At 43.8% G+C, this 19,403-nt stretch overlaps 1 protein-coding gene across 2 annotated transcripts; it reads left to right on the top strand.

Annotated features, from left to right (window-relative positions):
• Window positions 1-114: 114 nt before the first annotated feature.
• Window positions 115-19,121, top strand: BAG4 (BAG cochaperone 4). Of its 2 annotated transcripts, none has more exons than XM_073653921.1 (5): window positions 115-374; window positions 8,653-8,745; window positions 9,926-10,183; window positions 15,100-15,255; window positions 18,091-19,121. In XM_073653921.1, the coding sequence occupies exons 1-5, from the start codon at window positions 201-203 to the stop codon at window positions 18,562-18,564; spliced, it is 1,155 nt and encodes a 384-aa protein (XP_073510022.1). In that variant the 5' UTR covers window positions 115-200; the 3' UTR covers window positions 18,565-19,121. The 2 variants fall into 2 exon arrangements, with proteins under 2 accessions (XP_073510022.1, XP_073510021.1); XM_073653920.1 differs by having other exon boundaries at window positions 116-374; window positions 15,097-15,255.
• The last annotated feature ends 282 nt before the right edge of the window (window positions 19,122-19,403 follow it).

Genomic DNA, 19,403 nt, shown 5'->3' with positions numbered 1-19,403 from the left:
AAAGTGACAGATAATTTCCCTTACTCCTTATTGGCTGTTTGAAACTGTAGTGGGCGTGTCACATTTCGCACGCTCAAGTCTAATTGGCTGCTGATTATTGTCGGCCGGTGTGATTGGCTGATGGTTGCTTGCCATGCTTCGCACCGCGCTTGCGCACTAGCAGTGTGTTTGCGCGGCCGGCTGTTTACTCCGCCACTTTCATGTCGGCTACGCACAGAGCCGGGGATGGCAGCGGATATTATCCCTCCGGGGAGGTGATGGCGCGGCAGCGGCAGGGGGAGGCCGCCTCAGGCTGGGGCTCCGGCTACTATCCCCAGGAGACGGCAAGAAGCTGGGCCGGAGGCGGAGAGATGGGAGGAGCTGCCGGAGCCCAGGTATTGTGTCCCCTCCGGTGCATCAGTCACACTGTGCGTCTGCATAGTGCGCCCCATGGTGGGAAAGCTGGGGACGGCCAGTATGGCGGCAGTGCAGTCTCCAGAGCAGCAGAAGCCGGGGGCACCGGGGCGAAGAGTGGGGACAACCGCTGACAGCTGGCCGGAGGCGGCTGTGGTCACCAGGTGTCCTGCCCCATTCTCCACACCTGGACGAGCGGGGTCCTGAAGCTTGTGTGCTGGAAGCAGGAGGATGTGAGGCAGTGTGCGAGGGTCAGAGGGGGTCCGCGGGGGCTGAGACCCCAAAGTGCACGTATTATGGGGGTGCTGCCGGGACGCTGCACACATTACAGGGGGGGGTGCTGCCGGGACGCTGCACACATTACAGGGGGGGGTGCTCCCGGGACGCTGCACACATTACAGGGGGGGGGGGTGCTCCCGGGACGCTGCACACATTACAGGGGGGGGGGGTGCTTCCGGGACTCTGCACACATTACATGGGGGGGGGTGCTGCCGGGACGCTGCACACATTACAGGGAGGGGTGCTCCCGGGACTCTGCACACATTACATGGGGGGGGGTGCTTCCGGGACTCTGCACACATTACATGGGGTGCTTCCGGGACTCTGCACACATTACATGGGGGGGTGCTTCCGGGACTCTGCACACATTACATGGGGGGGGGGTGCTTCCGGGACTCTGCACACATTACATGGGGGGGGGGTGCTTCCGGGACTCTGCACACATTACATGGGGGGGGGTGCTTCCGGGACTCTGCACACATTACATGGGGGGGGGTGCTTCCGGGACTCTGCACACATTACGGGGGGGGGGGGTGCTCCCGGGACGCTGCACACATTATGGGGGGGGGGGGTGTGTGTGCTCCCGGGACGCTGCACACATTACGGGGGGGGGGGGTGTGCTCCCGGGACGCTGCACACATTACGGGCGGGGGGGGGTGTGCTCCCGGGACGCTGCACACATTACGGGCGGGGGGGGGGGTGCTCCCGGGACGCTGCACACATTACGGGCGGGGGGGGGGGGGTGCTCCCGGGACGCTGCACACATTACGGGTGGGGGGGTGTGTGCTCCCGGGACGCTGCACACATTACGGGGGGGGGGGGGGGTGCTCCCGGGACGCTGCACGCATTCCGGGGGAGGGGGCTCCCCACATGTAGTGGTCGGTACACATCAAAATTGGGTTTGGGAAGGGAAAGCAGAGGTTTCGTAGGCACCAGACTTGTGTGTAGACAGTGAGGTCTGAGCCGTCTTATCCGATCCCACAGGAGAGATTCTGCGCTACAAGAAGAACTTGCTGCTGGTTATAAAGCTCTCAGGATGGCAGCGTGCGGAGTATGAGGCTGAGTAGCCACAGGCCAGTAAGAGTGGCCGTGCTCAGGGTCAGCACTCAGCAGACCTTGGCATGTGGGGGCGCTCTGCTGTGGAGCGGAGCTTATCTGTACAGTCTTGGTGCCTAACTCCGATTGCAGCACTTTAACCTCTTAGATGCTGCTGGTCATCATGGCAGAAGCATTTAAGATGTTGGAATTAAGGCAAGTTGTCCCTTTTGATGCCCCTACGTCACCCCGCAGTATGACTGCATCGTCCCGGCAGCTTAGGGATCTCCTGAAGGCCCTGTGTCAGCCATGTTTGCTCACCCATGAAGCCCAGGCTGTGGGGTAATTTTACAGTGCACAGCAGTATTACGGTGCACAAGTGATCGCAGGTTCAAGCCCTCTAGAAAAACCCAAAAAAGCAAAGAAAAAAATGTTTTAAAAATAGGAAAGTTACTATTATCCCCCCTCCCCATCCCGTTATCTCATAAATCTAAAAAATAAAAAAAAGTGACTGTATTTGGCTTTAAATAAAGCTGCTTTGTTTTTGATAATTCCTGGTATTTGGCTTTGACAAAACTTTATTGACATAGTTAGGTGCGGATTATACGCGTTTTATGTGTTTCCTCTGTGGAAATGCCTGTGTGTTTCTTACCTGTGGAATTTCTGCACCTAATGCAAGTCTATGGGGAAAACCCGCTCGGCGTCCCCGCAAGAGAAACTGACATGCTCCAGATTGGAAACTCTCACCGCAGGTCAGTTTACGCACAGCGGGCAGGAGATCTCTATAAATCCCATCCACTTTGCTGGACCTGTAAGACGCAGCAAAAATCTGCAGCATCAAAAACTCATGGTGGGAACGTGGCCTTACCCTGGCAGTCATAAAGGAGGCTCTTCTTGATAGACAGCGCCTCCATTTATTGCAACCTTGTCTGGATATAATTGCTTCTCGCTGAGTATTTCTGCAGCTACGACCACAGCGATTTGCTCCTCTTTGGTGGAGCGAATGCAAGAAAGGGTCAGCAGTAGAATCAGTGGGCTTCCAAGGGATTGGACCCCCATCGATCATAAATCAATGCTACTTATAAGAAAACCCTCTCGTCTGTCAATAACTTGGTTTGAACCTACTGACTATAAACCACCATAGTGCTATAGACGGTAGTAACAGCCGTGCCTTCCTGACATGGGACGCGTCACCATTTCTATGTCGATGGAAGAGGATGTTTGGACTCTGCAGTTATGGGGTCAGCAGAGCGTTGAGGACTTTTCTGCCCTCTGAGGGGCTAAATAAGGTTTATTGAAAAACCTAAATTCAGTGACTGAGATGTGCGGCCCAATACTTTTGTGTAGCATTTGTGCATATGTACATGGCATAATGAGAAAATCTAAGTACACCCTGACTAACAGGGTAATTAGCAGCCAGGTGCTTCTCGTCAATTATCCTTGATTAACTGGTAATCAACAAGTGTGACCACTTTGCAGTTTGCTGGTCTGGAGCATCTATTGCATTGTAGCTCTGGCAGGATGTTTAGGGTGGTTGTCCTGCTGGAAGGTGAACCTACACCCCAGTCTCAAGTCTTTTGCAGCCTCTAAGATTTTCCTGCAGGATTGCCCTGTATTTAGCTCCATCCATCTTCCCATCAACTCTGACCCTGCTGAAGAAAAGTCTCCCCACAGCATGATGCTGCCCCCACTTGTGACGGTGGGGATGGTGTTTTCAAGGTGATGTGCAATGTTAGTTTTCCACCACACATAACGTTCTGCATTTAGTCCAAAAAGTTCTACTTTGGTCTCATCTGACCAGAGCACCTTCCACATGTTAGCTGTGTCTCCTACATGTTTTTTTGCAAATGGGGATTCTTATCGCTTTCAAAAATAGCTTTCTTTTTGCCACTTTTCCATAAAGGCCAGATTTGTGCAGTATACGACTAAGGCCACAGCCCCATTATTAGTGTTCGATCAGTATTTTTTCTCAGGAGTAGGTGATAAATGCAGAATTGGTGACTTGTTTCTATTATACCTTTTCTCTTAATTGTTCCTCACCTTGTTTTGGCTCCCACTCCTGAGAAAAAATACTGACCGAATACTGACAGTGGGGCCGCGGCCTACTAGTTGTCCTGTGGACAGATTCTCCCACCTGAGCTCTGGATCTCTGCAGCTCCTCCAGAGTGACCATGGGCCTTTTAGCTGCTTATCTAATTAGTGCTCTCCTTGCTTGGGATGTCAGTTTAGGTGGACGGCCATGTCTTGGTAGGTTTGTAGTTGTGCCATACTCCTTCCATTTTTGGTTGATTGATTGCACAGTGCTCCGTGAGATGTTCAGAGCTTGGGCTATTTTTTATAACCTAACCCTGGTTTACTCTTCTCCACAACTTTATCCCTGAACTGTCTGGTGTGTTCCTTGGTTTTCATGATGCTGTTTGATCCCTAATGTTCTCAAACAAACCTTTGAGGCCTTCACAGAACAGCTGTAGTTATCCTGAGAAGAAATTACACACAGGTGGACTCAATTTACTAATTGTGTGACTTCTGGGGGCAATTGGTCACTCAAAATTTTATTTAGGGGTACCGGAGAACAAGAGTCTGACTATAAATTCACATCACAATATTCAGATTTTATATTTTTATAATAATAAGAAAACCCATGTATTATTTCCTTTACACTTCACAAATACATGCATTTAACTATGGGTGTAACAAGAAAAAAAAATGGAAATACTTTTGGAAGTATTTTTCAAAGTGCTGTATACACACTGGAGCTTGCACCCTGGTTGGCAGGCTGGAGAGCGGTCTTGTTACCTGTCATATTCTGTCCCCATGGCTGTGCTATAAATATAGGACGCTGTCTCTTCACCTTACTTACAATGGCGATGGTCGCAGATAGCTTTAACTCTGCTGCAGGCAGGCACGTTGTAAAGCTTTAGAAGAAGCTTTATTTTCCTTGTAGAAATCTTATAAGAATACATACATCAGCAGCAGGTACAACTTTTCCCGAGACAGGCTGAGAGTACATGAGCTTCTAATGGTGGTAAGATGGAGAATGAAGAGAAGCAGGAAGAATAAGGGAGGGGTTAGCTACATCAGTCACATGAGGGAGACAGGGAGAGAGAAGGGACAAGCTTCATGGAAAGTAAACATTACTGCATAGCAACAACAAGCAATATATGGAAACTGAAAGATGTGCAATAAAGTCTGTAAGATGTCCAAATCATGGGACTTAACGTGTCATGTAGTTGCTCATCCCTTATATAAGATCTCAGTCATCCTTTATTTACTGTGGAAGACGTCTCTGGTATCTTCCTGGTAATGGCGATGACGAGGCTCGGGCACTCCTTGTACAATTGTCTGGGCTTGTCATCACGTGCGGTGATCATCACTGCATGACTCAATACCTGCGAGGAGAAGTCGCGGCCACTTCCTCTGTGCAGGTCTGAGGTAAGGATGTGGTGCTCCATATCCAGAGCTGGCGTCTGTGTTATGGCCGCTGCTGACTTCTAGTCTTGATCCTGCAGTGGTCGCTCCACTCTGAATGTTGGAGAGGCTTGTGCATCGTTTTCATGGCTTTTTGACTCATTTCTCTTGTGCTCATTATTGAAGTGTCTGAAGCCAGCCTTTATGGGTGTATACTCTATCCCCTCCTGTGTCTGGTTTGGGTGCAGGGGGGGTGGCATTAGAAATCTTGAACTTCTTCATTTTAGCTCTTCTATTCCCTGACAGACATTGCACCATAAAATTTGTGGCAATCTTCCCTGATTCAGTCAACCCATATGCTGGAGAACATCCCTTATTTAAAGGGTCATTAGGACAGACCCTGCCCTCATTCCTTACAGGGTCCTCCTATCAGACCTCCAAGTTTTGTCAAGCTTTACTTTGTAGTATTACCAGACCACCAATTAATACTACATTTGCACTTCACCTGCCACACTGGTAGCAGCTTCCCCCAGTTATTTTCAAGGGGTACTGCGAGGGGCACCTGATCCGCCCCAGTGTTTCTGATGACACAATCTTTTAAGCTAATTTCATTTTACTACACAACCTCCCAGCAGTCCGATAAGCAAAAGGGGGCCCTTTTATTTCTGGGGGTGGGCTGTACACAAGCTCGACCACCTCTCCATTTATGCCCTGTGTGGCAGCCCACCTCTGCGATCAGCTTTTTTTGACAGCTCCATAGAGAACGAATGGAAGTGCTGTCAGGTGTCTGACCTGTAGCTCCATTTTGTAACATGGTAATTGCCCATTCTGCCAACCAGACCCCATCCGATTAGTAAGTTATCATCTATTCTGTGGACAGGCGATAGCTAGCAGCTAGCCCCTTTTAATAATCAGGGCTTCCTCTGCCTACAGAGTTCAGTATTACATGGCACCTGGTGTTTCTCATGGGTCCTACAAGTGCCTCTAACTACAAGGGTGTGCTCAAACAATGTTTTGGGTAAATCCGCTCCAAAATCTTTCCCAAAAACACTTGGAAACTCTTTTTATTAATTTCTATGGTAAATTCACTTTGCTGTTTCTATGAGGAGTTTTTTATAAATATCACCCTATGGGGAAAAAAAGGTGCATATCTGGTTTTTGGAGCAACTTCTGATGGGATCCTCCCAAAACTAGATCTTGTCTAATCAAAAGGCTGAAAAACTCTTCAAAATAAAACTTTTTGGATTTATCATGCTTGAGTGTTTCCTGAAGCTTAAAAACAAAACAAAACGCACTCTGTGTGAACATAGCCTTAGGGAGGACTCCAAAAGAGCTGCAGGCTATTACTTTTTGTACTATAGAGATCAAATTGAAAAATATAACCATATAATATCTCTAGTAAGTTTGATCAGTTGGCGCTGGCCACCAATCTACCCTGACAACGGCAGCCCAAGTCTCTTTTCCAGAGAGAAGTCCATATATTTCCAGCCATTGTTTAAAAGAGCATGCTTACTCAGACTATGACTGAACTCCGTTATAGTCTGAGTAAGCTTGCTCTCTTAAACAATGGCTGGAAATATTTCTTAAAGGGGTTGCCCACTTTTACCTTCTATTTTATCAAATGTATTTGGGGATTTTGTGGCACTTACTAATGTATAAGTATTACTGGTTCTTCTCCTTACTCACAGACTGCGCAGCTTTCCTTTTCTCAAAAAATGGCGACTGATGGACAGGTCTGGTCACCTTCTCCCTAATCGACCTGATCCAAATCAAAAGCCACTTTCTGATGTGTTTTTAATTGAAGGAGGACCTGTAATACTTGATATAAAAGTGCCACACATCTGTTAAAATAAAGTGGGGAAAACCTCCTTTAAGCTCTTTCTTCCTATTCATATAATGAAATTCTAACTACAATGTCCGCTGCCTATTACAGATTTATATTTTAGGCTCACTGTTGGCTTTTCAGAAGCGGCTCTCTGATTGCCGTGGCCTTTCTAGCTGGGATGTGGATGAAGTATTTCACATCACACATGGTCGCGGGTGTATTTAGCGGGCTCAGTTGCTGAGCCTTCTTCATACAGGACAGGTGCTGGCTGTGTTTATGCAGTCGGCACCTGTCTGACAGCAGTGATCAGAGCTACCTCCCATCGCACATGTTTAATCACTTATGTGTCAATGTCAGTCTCTGACTGCATTTATCAGTTCCCCGGCAATGTGATTGTGGGCTACTGATGGGTTATCAGGTCACCTGGGGGCCTACTGAAGACCTCCATCACTTCTATGTAAGTATTGCAGTATACAGTATATGCAGATTCAAGTCCCCTGGTGGGGAAGGGGGGGGGGGGGGGACGACTAAAAAAAATAAAGTAAAAAGTTAAAAAAAATAATAAAATATAAAAATAAAGAATAAATATAAGTTTTATTTTTTTTCCCACCTTCCATCTCTCAATACAAAAAACAAAACAAGCAGCTTCAGGAGCTGAGACTGCACCATACCTGGGAGATGCCGGCTGTGCTTGTACATCAGTGACCGGAGCTAGTTCTGATCAATGTCACTCACTTCCTCTTGATTACCAATATGGCATGGACAGTGATGCCAGCGCTGATTAAGCGCAGGACTCGCGTGTCACAACAACCACATGAGAGCCCGGGACCGCAAGTGCCGACACCGCGGGAACAGCATCGGCACAGAAGGTGAGTATAAGAGCGTTTTTTTTTTTTTTTGTTAGTTTTGTTTTTTACTTTTCACGGGGGCAAACATTCAGATCGAAAAGGAGTTGTCCTAGTAGTGGACAACCCCTTTAAGATTTTGTGTGGCAATCTGAAGTTTTTATTGATGCCATCCTGGGCTACAGATGATGTTTTGATCTTTTTTTTTTTTCTGTTAAGGGAAATGTGGAGGCTGAAAAAAAACTATTTTGGCATTATTTTTTTTTTTTCGCCTTTTATAACTTTTACTGTAGGGGTTAATTCATTTTTTATATATATTAAAATAGGAAAAATGACACCAATTGAATAAAAAAAATGACACAAGTTTTATCTTTGCATCCATTCTGACCTTGAGAACCATGTTTTTAAGCCATTTTTTCCCACACTATGGTCGTCGTAAAAACAAAACTCCAAAAAAACAATGGAGGAACTGCCGTATTTTTTCGCTGTTTAACCGGACTTGGAGTTTGTTTTCCAGCATATTATATGTTAATAGTGTCATTCAAAACTACAGCGTATCTCGCAAAAATGAAGCCCTCATATTGCTATATACAGTAGATGGGGGGTGGAAGGGAAGCAAGCTGATGGGTCTTGAAAGAAATTAAAGTGCAAAAAAGAAAATTGTCCACAGTGGGACCAGGTTGAAGAGTCTTGTAGCAGTCAGCGGTGTTGAGGATAGGACTGCATTTTCAATGTTGCATCTCTGCTTTGTCATTCAGTGTTCTCATGTCGACTGCATGACGCTTTTATTTATGGTGTCTGGATGGGTGTATTTTGCTTTACTACAATTTGGAAATTGCTCTAAAAATGTATTCTGATCTGTCCTAGAATTCTCCATATCCTGGATACGATCCGAGCGGCTGGTCCTGTGCTGCTCAACCCCAACCTCCCTATCCCCCCACTTATACTGTTGGCGGTCAGGTATGTAAATTGAAAAATTACCTATCAATATACTCTTTTTTTTTTTTTTTGTCAATTTTCAATAATACATGTAAACATGAAACTTTATTAAAGTGGTTGTACCACATTTGGAGGCTATTTCCTATCCGTCTGTTAAACACACACACACACACACACACACACACTTACTGCGGTCCAACCACTGGGACCTTCAAACAGGGCTGTGGATTCTGGAGTCGGAGTCCATGTCCATTTCGGTGGAGTCGGAGTCAGAATCGGAGTTGGTATAAAATGGACCGACTCTGACTCCTAAAATATATAATAAATTGGGTACAGTAATTCAATGCAGTTTGTGGGGAATATTTTTTCATAAGAATTTGGGAAAGTTATGAAATGTCCTATAAATGTCTGTCCTATTCCTGATCTCAGGGTCTGGACTTTTAGCTGAGATGCATCTGTGCTACAGTAAATTTATCACTTAAACATGAGCCATGTATGAGGGAGTCGGAGTTTGAGTCTGTGTCATGGAAATTGCGGAGTCGGAGGTTTGGCTTACCGACTCCACAGCCCTGCCCCCAAAGATCCAGTGCTCAGAAGAAGGATGGAGCAGTGGTCGACCATGTCCGCCTCTGCTTTATTGATTCTTAAATGGGAGTCCTGGTCTTCGACACTCCCATAGAGGTGCACATCATTGACCACCACTCCGTTTACAAGAACCCTGGTTCTCGGAAAGATTTGCATTACAGCGGGTCATGACTTTTCCCCCTCCACCACCCCCAGCGATAGGGAAGTTATCTAAGGATAGGGCATAACCTCCAAGCTGAGGATAACCCCTTTTAACAGGGAAAGTGGCGTTTTCCAGTAGTATGTAGATGCCCTTCTTCAAGGTTAAGAACATCTTCTCAGTCTCCAGTTTTAATCGATATAATGTCAAAAAGTAAGATAAAGAAAAGTGCAGGTAGGAGGGGGATGCGGCTGCAGTTTCTGAGGCTGCATACTGTGAGAGGGGATGGGGGAGGAGCAATAGAAAGACATCTGATTGGCTTATTAGCATTATACCAGGAATAGCTAACTCATTCAGAAGGCAATATAGAGGAGCAAAAAATATTTCATTCATCAGTTTTGCCTACATGTCCTCTCTCCTTTTTGTATTTTGTCACCAGTCTGTGTGCATACGACTAATGTCTGATGTTTCTTACAGGGCATGGAGCACTATACCAATGGTTCATATGGACCACCCTATAACCAGTCTACAATGAATCCCCCTTACCCTGGTCTCCACCCAGCGAACCCTTACTACCCACCTCCCTCACAGCCGCATTATCCTGTTGATCCCTACAAGTCCGCCATGCAGCAACAGCAAGGGGCCCCTCAGGCACCTTCTCACTGGGGATACCCTCAGCAGAGTTGTCACAACGTTCCTCAGCAGAGGCCACAGTATCCGCAGTACCCTGCTCCGGTGAGTATTAACCATTCCCTGTATTGTTGTTGTTTTGGTTTTTTTTATCAACAGAGTGCCCATACACAGACTGGGTCTATAACAACTCTATTCACATATTTAATTGGTATAACAGATGTAACAAACATCAAAATGAACTAGTTGACAGTATGTGTTATATCTCATTGAAGCCATCATGGATAATTAATGCATTTATATCTATGCCAGAAGTCCTGGCCCATTGATTGTTCTCCTCACCTTTCTCTTCTCCATTTTAAGTTAATCGAAATGGACCTAAGTTATTTTTGAGATCTTCTAGTATATAGTATATACCTTGCTGTAGATGTGAAGGGTTCTACCATTTTCCCTTTGTCCTCTAGTGAACAGCAATTTATAATAAACTGTTTCCATTTTAGAAGGTATTTGCTGCTCGCTTCTCTTTATTACATTGGGCGTCTTGTTGTTCTACCTCCATATAATGCTTCATTTGTGCTATTAGTTCCATAATGGGGGGATATTGGGATCTAGCCAATGTTTTAGGAGCTGTTTTTTGCCAGTATAAGCCAGGTATGTAGTAGCTTGGGGGGGACTCCCTATTAATTTGTTAGGGTTGTTTATGTTAGTCCAAACATGCAGCAGGGCTAAAGATGGAGAAAGGACATATCCTGGTCCCCATGTGGTGTCAATCATGTCAGCTACCTGGTCCCAATAGGAAACTGATGCAGGACAGGACCCAAGGCCGTGTAGGAGGTCAGAGTGTGGATGTTGGGACATGCAATTAGTCTATTAGAAAGTGGGTCTTTTTTTGGTAGATTAGAGGCGTATATCGCACCATTCTTGATTTTGAACGGAGTTTCTCTCCACGACTCATTTATAATATGTTTCCTGAATATCCTCCAACCCGTTCTCATCTTCTCGGGGATATCTACATCATCAAATTGTTGTTTCCAGTACTTAAAAAAGGTATCTGGGTGTGATTCCACAAGGTTAGGTTTCATTGATGATCATAGTGTAGATATTGAGGAGGTACCCATTGGAGATGACAGGATGGTATACTGCTCGTTTCGGGAAGTTTCAAAGGTAACATCTCTTAAGTAGCCACGACGGAGAGTTTGATCTGTTCATATTGGAAATAGTGCTGTGGGGGTAGTTCATATTTTCCCAACGTTTCTGCACATGTTAGATATCTCTGTTCAATTGGGTGAAGAAGGTGAGATATGTTCACAACACCAGCTTGTTGCCATTTTATAAAGAATTTATTCTCACTACCTTGGGGGAATTCAGGTTTGAGCCATAATGGAAGGTGTTTTGAGATTCTGAATGAAAGGCCATATTTTTTCCTGACTGCTTTCCATGTAGAGATAGTATCCCTAAAGATCACAGATTTCTTGATTACTAAGGGTAGCGAGGTAAATCGGGAGTGGAGGAGAGCTGTTAAGTTATAGGGGGATGCATAGTCAGAATCTAGGGAGTAGTCTGAATATGTATGTCTTTTATGAAGCCAATCTATTATACATCTAAAAAGGTGCCTCCCTCTTCCTTGGAGGCTATCAGTTTATTCACACTAATTCTAGGATGTTTTCCCTTCCAGATGAACTGACTAAAAGCTCTATTAAGTATAGTAACGTCTGAGTGTTTTAAACGTAATGGTAAGGTTTGTAGATGATACATGAGCTTTGCCATACTTATCACTTTCACCAAGTGTGCCCTACTCATAAAGGATAAGGGTAGATCTTGCCAGGTCTTTAGCTGATTAATAATTTTCTTAATAAGGGGGGGATAGTTTAGAGGGTATAAAGACGAGGGCGAGCGACCTACCTTGATACCCAAGTATGTAATATATGAGGGGGCTAACGTTTTGCCACCGAAAGATCCACTCAGGAATAATTTTATTCTTCTCTCTGTTAAGGGGAGTATTTCGCATTTTTTGACATTTATTTTAAACCCGGAGTAAGTGCCGACGTTTTTAAGTAGTTTGAGAACTTTAGGCAAATGCTGAATGGGATCAGACATAAATAAAATGACGTCGTCAGCAAAAAAGGCTGCTGTGTTGGTCTTTTTAATGATTTTTGATGATTGGTGTTTAAGGGGACTCTTCATTGATGGCCTATCCTCTAAATTATAGCACCCCTCCCAGTGGTCAGCAATGTATCCCCCATACAGTATATATCAGTCATGAGTATTGATAAATGAACTTTCCGTGATGGTTATGTACAAGATGTTGATCAGGCGGGTGTTGCCTGTATGCCTGCGTGATCATCTGCAGGAGCCCTACTGACCTACAATAGCATGGAGCCATGACAAACAAATCCATGTAGTTTAATCCTTTAGATGCCTCTTTCAATAGAGACAGCAGCATCTAAGGGGTTAGACAGAAGTAGATGGCTTCCTCAGTCAGTCCATTGGCGAGTACCTGGAGGCCTATCAGGATTCCTGTATAGTCCTTCAAGAGTTTGACCACTAGTGGCTGCTATTATTCACCTTAGTAGTTGTGCTGCAATTCCAGTCCTTGCCACTGGAGGCTGCTGTTGTGTTCTGTAATTGCCCTTTACTAAGATGGCAGATTTTGAACCTGTGGAATCCATCTTGTTTCCTGTTTGGGCCTACTTAAAGCTGCATGGATCTCTCACCCATTGCTTGAGTATTGTGTCTAGCTGTTTAGTCTAGTTCCAGTCTCCAGCTCCTGGACTGTCTTACCCAGACTGTTCTTACCTATCTACGGATTATTGCCTACAACTCCTTTGCTAACTCCAAGAACTTCTACTGACCGCTTGCTGTTCCTGCTCGTGCTCCTTCAGCCACTGGATTCCAGCAGTGCTACGCCAGTATCATAACAAGGCCATGCCCCTTCAAATGATTTCCACCTGCTTTTTGAAAAATGTCGAGATTAGCAGAATATCAGGAAAAACTTCTTTTTTTTTTTTTTCTGACACTATTGTGGCTCACAACTTATAATAAAATCTGCTCCCTAATGTGTTGTGGCCATCAACTGTTACTTCCAGGCTCCTTAATTTCTTATTTTTGGAGTTTTAGCTTTATTAACATACACCAAAAATAGGGATGTGTTTTGTAATTTACAGAAACAAAGAAGATTACGAAAGTCCACTAAAAAAAAAAGACATGAAATATTGGGCCTGATTTATCAGGACTACCTTTATTGCCCATCGCAACTAGAACACAGCTTTCATTTCTTAAAAGGTTCTCCGGGAATAGAAAAAAAAATAAAACGAAGGAAATTTCATTTTCGGTAAATTTCTAAACATTCTTAATTGTTAAATTTTGTGCTGTGAGGTAATTAATGTAGAATTAAAATGGCTGCCAATTGCTATACTCACAGAAACTTGTCCTAAAGTGTTAGTGAGCATGTGCAATTGGAACATCCGCTACTGTGACTTGTAGATAACCTATAACACATGTATATTCAGAATGACAGTAGGGATAGTGTGAGCAGCCTCTTCTTACCTCAGCATCCCTAGTATCTCCACATCCAAGATGGAGACATCATGTTTGCCGTCACCAATATTCATGAAGATGGATATCAAATATGATATCTCTATGTCACTCAGAACCCATTTCCTGGGCTTCCGGTGGTCTCCCAGCCACGAAAACCACACGATCACAATTGGAAAAAGGTGAACATCTCAAAAATGTGGTCCCTGTGTTTGTGACAGTCATGTGCATTATTAAAATCGACTTTAAAAGTTTGTACAGATAGACAATAGGATTTTTGGGAGGGAATTTCCAGTTAACCAGAAGGCTTGCTCTGGGCTGAGGCTTTATGGCGCTTATAAAAATTCCTGGTTTTGGGGGGAAGTACGAGTGAGTACTATGTAGCTTCTTCCAAATGAGCAGGGGGGTGGAGATTTAAGACATCTCTCCTTTTTAAAACTAGGACAAAAATACATTTTGCTTGACATTAAGGGATTATTATAACCCTCCAGTCCAGTTCAAAATGGCCGCCTTAGTTTCGGACTACCCTATGCACAGCTTTCTTGGGAAGTGTGAAGCACGTTCCTTCTGATGCACCATGATTGACTGTCTCACACTTCTCAATCAATGGTGTTTTATACAGCGACAGCCATTTTTTCAACTGTAAATGGGGCTCCAGAATGGAGGTCGTAGTTGCTGAGCACCAGGTATATGTATTATACATTAAATATATATAGTTGCATTTCTACTTTGGCACCAAATAACAAAAACCATTGTCCCAATGACCTTGAATATCCCAGTGTGACAGTATGACTGGCGGCATAACCTACATCTAAACCTTCTGGATCCGGGACACGTGCATTCAGGATATTTGTGTCAGGGCAGCTCATTTTATCAAGGCAATGACAAGGTTTCCTCATTGAGACATGGGGCAATGTCAGACTAATTGGTAATTAGTTCTGTAATTGCTTTCCCTGCCTGAGAGCAGATCGGGGTGAGCTCTATGTAAAGATGCTGATCTTATAGGTTTTGTCCAATACTTGAATATTCATGACCCAGGTCATCAACATCAGATCCTTAGCATCCCCCACTGATCAGCGATTGGCCGCTTCGGATGTAAACTGTATGGAGCCAGAACAGCACAACTCTGTGTAGTGGCCATTCTCTGGAACTGCAGAACGGCCACTACTTGATGTATAGAGAAGAACATTTCTGATTGGTGGAGACCACCACCAATCTGATATTGATGACCTATGTCCTGGACAGCCCAAGTGGATGTGTACCACTGTTTTCCAAAGCATGTGGTGCCGCCATGCTGCCAACAAGTTTGGAGTCTCTGAGGCTTCCCAGCTTGGATTATTTCAGCTGTTCAGTATTGACCACTCCCCTCTCCTATATATTCTCTCCTCTGGCAATCTGTATTGCCAGTGTTAGTTTCATATTGCCTGGCGTGGAGTATAGTTGTTATTGGTAGAAGCGTTTGACCTGTATTGTATGTGTTACAGCAGGCTCCTAGAGATGACAGCTGGAATATGTACGGACCTCCTAACCCCTACCAGTGGCACTCGGCCCCGCCGCACAACCTGAACGACACGCATTATATGTCTGGAGGCCGATCACCCTGGCCCGGAGGGGACGTCCAGTCACCAGTTTATGATGTGAAGGTAGGTCATCTGTGTATAAGTTGGATTGTAAAGTGGGACGCATAGCAGACTATTAATAATGTCTTAGTTTAGGAGCCCAGTGTTTATAGTTAAAGTATAACTCCCACAAACTTTTCACATCAAAGGGATGTGTCAGAAGTTTTGATCAATAGGGATCTCGGTGCTTAGACCCCACCTATAACCAGAATGGAGGGACAAAATCCCTCACCCCCTGCTCTGACGGAAGACTGGCTCCTGGTCAGGAGGAGAGCAGTGACCAACTCAGCGCTTCTGACCCACCAGTGGGCATTTCAGCATCCCCAACTTCACCTTCAACCCTTTAAGGGCACAGACAATTTTGTTTCTCCTTTCCTTTCTTCCCAAAGTCAAACTTTTTTTTAGTTTTCTGTCTTGGCTGTATGATGGGGGTTGTTTTGTGTGTGGGACGAGTTGTAGTTCTGAATGACGCCATCCATTTTACTGTCCATTTGGAAAGTCCAAAAAAAAATGTTGCAAATAGTGAAAAAAAAAAAAAAAACATCCCCCCCCCACCACCACCCCCGCATGGCTTTGAATTTACAGTATTCATTGTGAGGGGAAAATGATTGATCAGGTTGGGACTAATAATAATAATAATAATAATAATATATAAAAGATATACAAGTTTGATATCTCATTATTATTTTAGTGAATTTCTTTATTTTGAATGAAGAAAAGGAGGTGATTCAAACTTTTCATTTTATATTTTATTAGATTATTTTATATACACACATACACCACGTGTGTTTGTGTGTATATGTAAAATGAAAAGTTTATATCACCTCCTTTCCTTCAACCGTAAGATATATGCACACTATTTTCTTTAATCTAAAATATATACAGTTGAAACCAGAAGTTTACATACACTATGTAAAAAGATATGCATGTTTTTCTCAATATCTGACATGAAATCAGAATAAACCTTTCCCGTTTTAGGCCAATTAGGATTACCATCATTTTTAATATTTGCCAAATGCCAAAATAATGAGAGAGAATGTTTAAGGCATTTTTTATTACTTACATCAAAAGTTTACATACATTTCATTAGTATTTGGTACCATTGCCCTTAAACTGAATGACTTGGGTCAAATATTTGGGATATCCTTCCACAAGCTTCTCACAATAGTTGGTCGGAATTTGGGCCGATTCCTCCTGACAAAACTGGTGTAACTGATCCAGGTTTGTAGGTCGCCTTGCTCGCACCTGCCTTTTCAGCTTTGCCCATAAATTTTCTATAGGATTGAGATCAGGGCTTTGTGATGGCCACTCCAAAACATTGACTTTGTTATCCTTAAGCCACTTTGTTACCATTTTGGCGGTATGCTTCTGGTCATTGTCCATTTGGAAGACCCATTTCTGCCCATTCTTTAACTTCCTGACTGATGTTGCTTCAGTATTGCCACATAATCTTCTTTTCTCATGATGCCATCTATTTTGTGAAGTGCACCAGTCCCTCCTGCAGCAAAACAACCCCACAACGTGATGCTGCCACCCCCATGTTTCACAGTTGGGATGGTGTTCTTAGGGTTCCAAGCTTCTCACTTTTTCCTTCAAACGTAACGATGGTCATTATGACCCAAAAGTTAAATTTTTGTTTCATCAGACTTCAGGACATGTCTCTAAAAATTAAGTCCTTTGTTCCTGTGTGCACTTGCAAACATTAATCTGGCTTTTTTATGTTTCTTTTGGAGTAATGGCTTCTTCCTGGCAGAGTGGCCTTTCAACCCTTGTTGATACAGTACTCATTTCACTGTGATTATTGACACAATCTTACCAGCTTCTGCCATCATCTTCACAAGGTCTTTTGCTTTTATCCTTGGGTTGATATGCATATGTCGGACCAAAGCACATTCATCTCTGGGACACAATCCCATCTCCTTCCTGAGCGGTATGATGGCTGGACATTTCCATCTTGTTGTACTTGCTTATAATTGTTTGTACAGATGAACGAGGCACCTTCATGTATCTTGAAATTGTACCCAAGGATGGACCAGACTTGTGCAAGTCCACAATTCTCTTCCTGATATCTTGACTGATTTCTTTAGACTTTCCCATCTTGCAATGTTACACAAAGAAGCAGTGTTTCAGGTGTGCATTGAAATACATCCACAGGTGTGTCTCTAATACTCTCAGATGTTGCCAAAAAACCTATCCGAAGCCTCCAAACACATGACATCATCATATGGGCAGTCCAGAATTATTTAAAGGCATAGTAATCTTAGTTTATGTAAAGCTTTGCCTTTGCAGTAAGTAATAAAAATGCCTTTAAAACATTCTCTCTCTCTCTCTCATTATTCTGGCATTTGGCAAATATGAAAAATGATGGTAATCCTAATTGACCTAAAATGGGAAAGGTTTATTCTGATTTCATATCAGATATTGAGAAAAACATGCAGATGTGTCTTTTTATATAGTGTATGTAAACTTCTGGTTTCAACTGTAGATTAGATTTCACCTAAAGGGTTCTTCAGGGCTAAAAATTCCGCTGATTGATGGCACTGCGGCTGGACCGTTATACACTCTTCATTGTTTACCAGGCACTACTTCCTACATTTAGTAGTTGCTGTGCCTGCTTGCTTTTCTCAGTTTCATTCACTTGAATAGGACTGAGTGGTTCTGAGTTGGAGGAGAGGCTGTTGCCATCGGTGGAGCGCCATGGGCTCATGTCACTTTTGTTCTACTGTAGAAATGTTGTGTTTGCCCTAATGCTATGGATGGAGGACACATATGATGGAAACTAGTGCATAGTGTCAAAGCTGATATTTAGTATAAGTGTCATAACTTTTTTTTTTTTTTGTCTCTTAATTCTCCTTTTAGGATACACCTCAAAATCCTGGTTATAACCATCAAAGGCAATATCCTGGCTACCCCTCAGACATGACCCAATCATGCCCACCTTCCGAACCGAAGCCAAACCTTCCTCCACCAAACCCTCATTACAGTGCTTCTCCTCAAATGTATAATAGGAAGGAGCCTTCAAATCCCGAATCTGTCCCCAGGCCCAAAGAAGCCAACAATCCCCCAGCTGATTTTTCTAGCATCACACATCCAGGGATACTGAAGATCTGCCAGGTCTTGGAAAGAGTGGAGGATCTGGAACAAGAAGTGGATGAGTTTGTCGGGAAAAAGACTGAAATGAGTTACCGGTGTTTAGAAGAAATGTTGACCAAGGAATTACTAGTGCTAGATTCGGTAGAAACCGGCGGTCAGGACAGTATTCGGCAAGCACGGAAGGAAGCCGTGAAAAAACTGCAGTCTATTTTGGAAAGGCTTGAGAGGAAGGGGCTGTGATGACAAGGTGGAACCTCAAACCAGTGGATGGCCTCAGTCATCAAAAAAGAAAAAAAGGAATCTCGAGAGTTCTTGGAGAACATACGTGGCCATTGGGTTCGTTGAAGACCTGAAGAAGCGAAGATATGACCAAAGGAAGGAGATGATAAAACATCTCCAGAGGAGCTACTTGGATTCCGAGAAATGAGGGGGAAATAAAGGCATCTTTTTTTTGGCGGGTAATGGGAGGGATTTTGAGGGAAACTTTCCCAGTAGATGAACAAGGTTAACACATGTACAGATATACCGCCATTTTTTCAGTTACCGTGAAGAATGTACAGAAACGACAATTATCTCCAAAAACTTTTCAAAAAACAAACACGTTTTACGTTAAACAGGAGTTTTCCGTGAAGCTTAACGTTTATTTTTTAAGTAAATCAAGCCATTTGTGAATAAACAGATTTTAATTATTAGAAGCCATTTCAAGACGTATGCCGATAACGGTACAGACTACAGACCTATAAGGCAATTATCATATTTCATATTCATGGTCCTTTTTTTTTTTTTTTTTTTTTTTTTTTTTTCAAAAACATAAAAACCGGAACAGCCCTGTGACCTGTACTTTGCTTCGGCCATAAATTCTGTCCGAACTTTTTTTTGTGTCTGGATGAAAGATGTGAAATGCTCATCGGAGCAGGAAATCTTGACTTCTCTTTCGCGTTTTTCAAGAATCCAAATTGTGTTGTGCAATCAAATGTAAGAAGCGGGGAGGGGAGGACTGTTTTGAGAATAATGGAACGTTGTGGGAGCCTAAGCCGATGCCAAGAAAAAACCTTTTGTGGTTTCAGTTATGGGAATGT

Source organism: Phyllobates terribilis, unplaced genomic scaffold (assembly GCF_046119375.1).
Source record: "Phyllobates terribilis strain yellow unplaced genomic scaffold, ASM4611937v1 Scaffold_11__3_contigs__length_659146591, whole genome shotgun sequence".
Taxonomy (NCBI): Eukaryota; Metazoa; Chordata; class Amphibia; order Anura; family Dendrobatidae; genus Phyllobates; species Phyllobates terribilis.
This window is presented reverse-complemented; position numbering and strand designations above follow the sequence as displayed.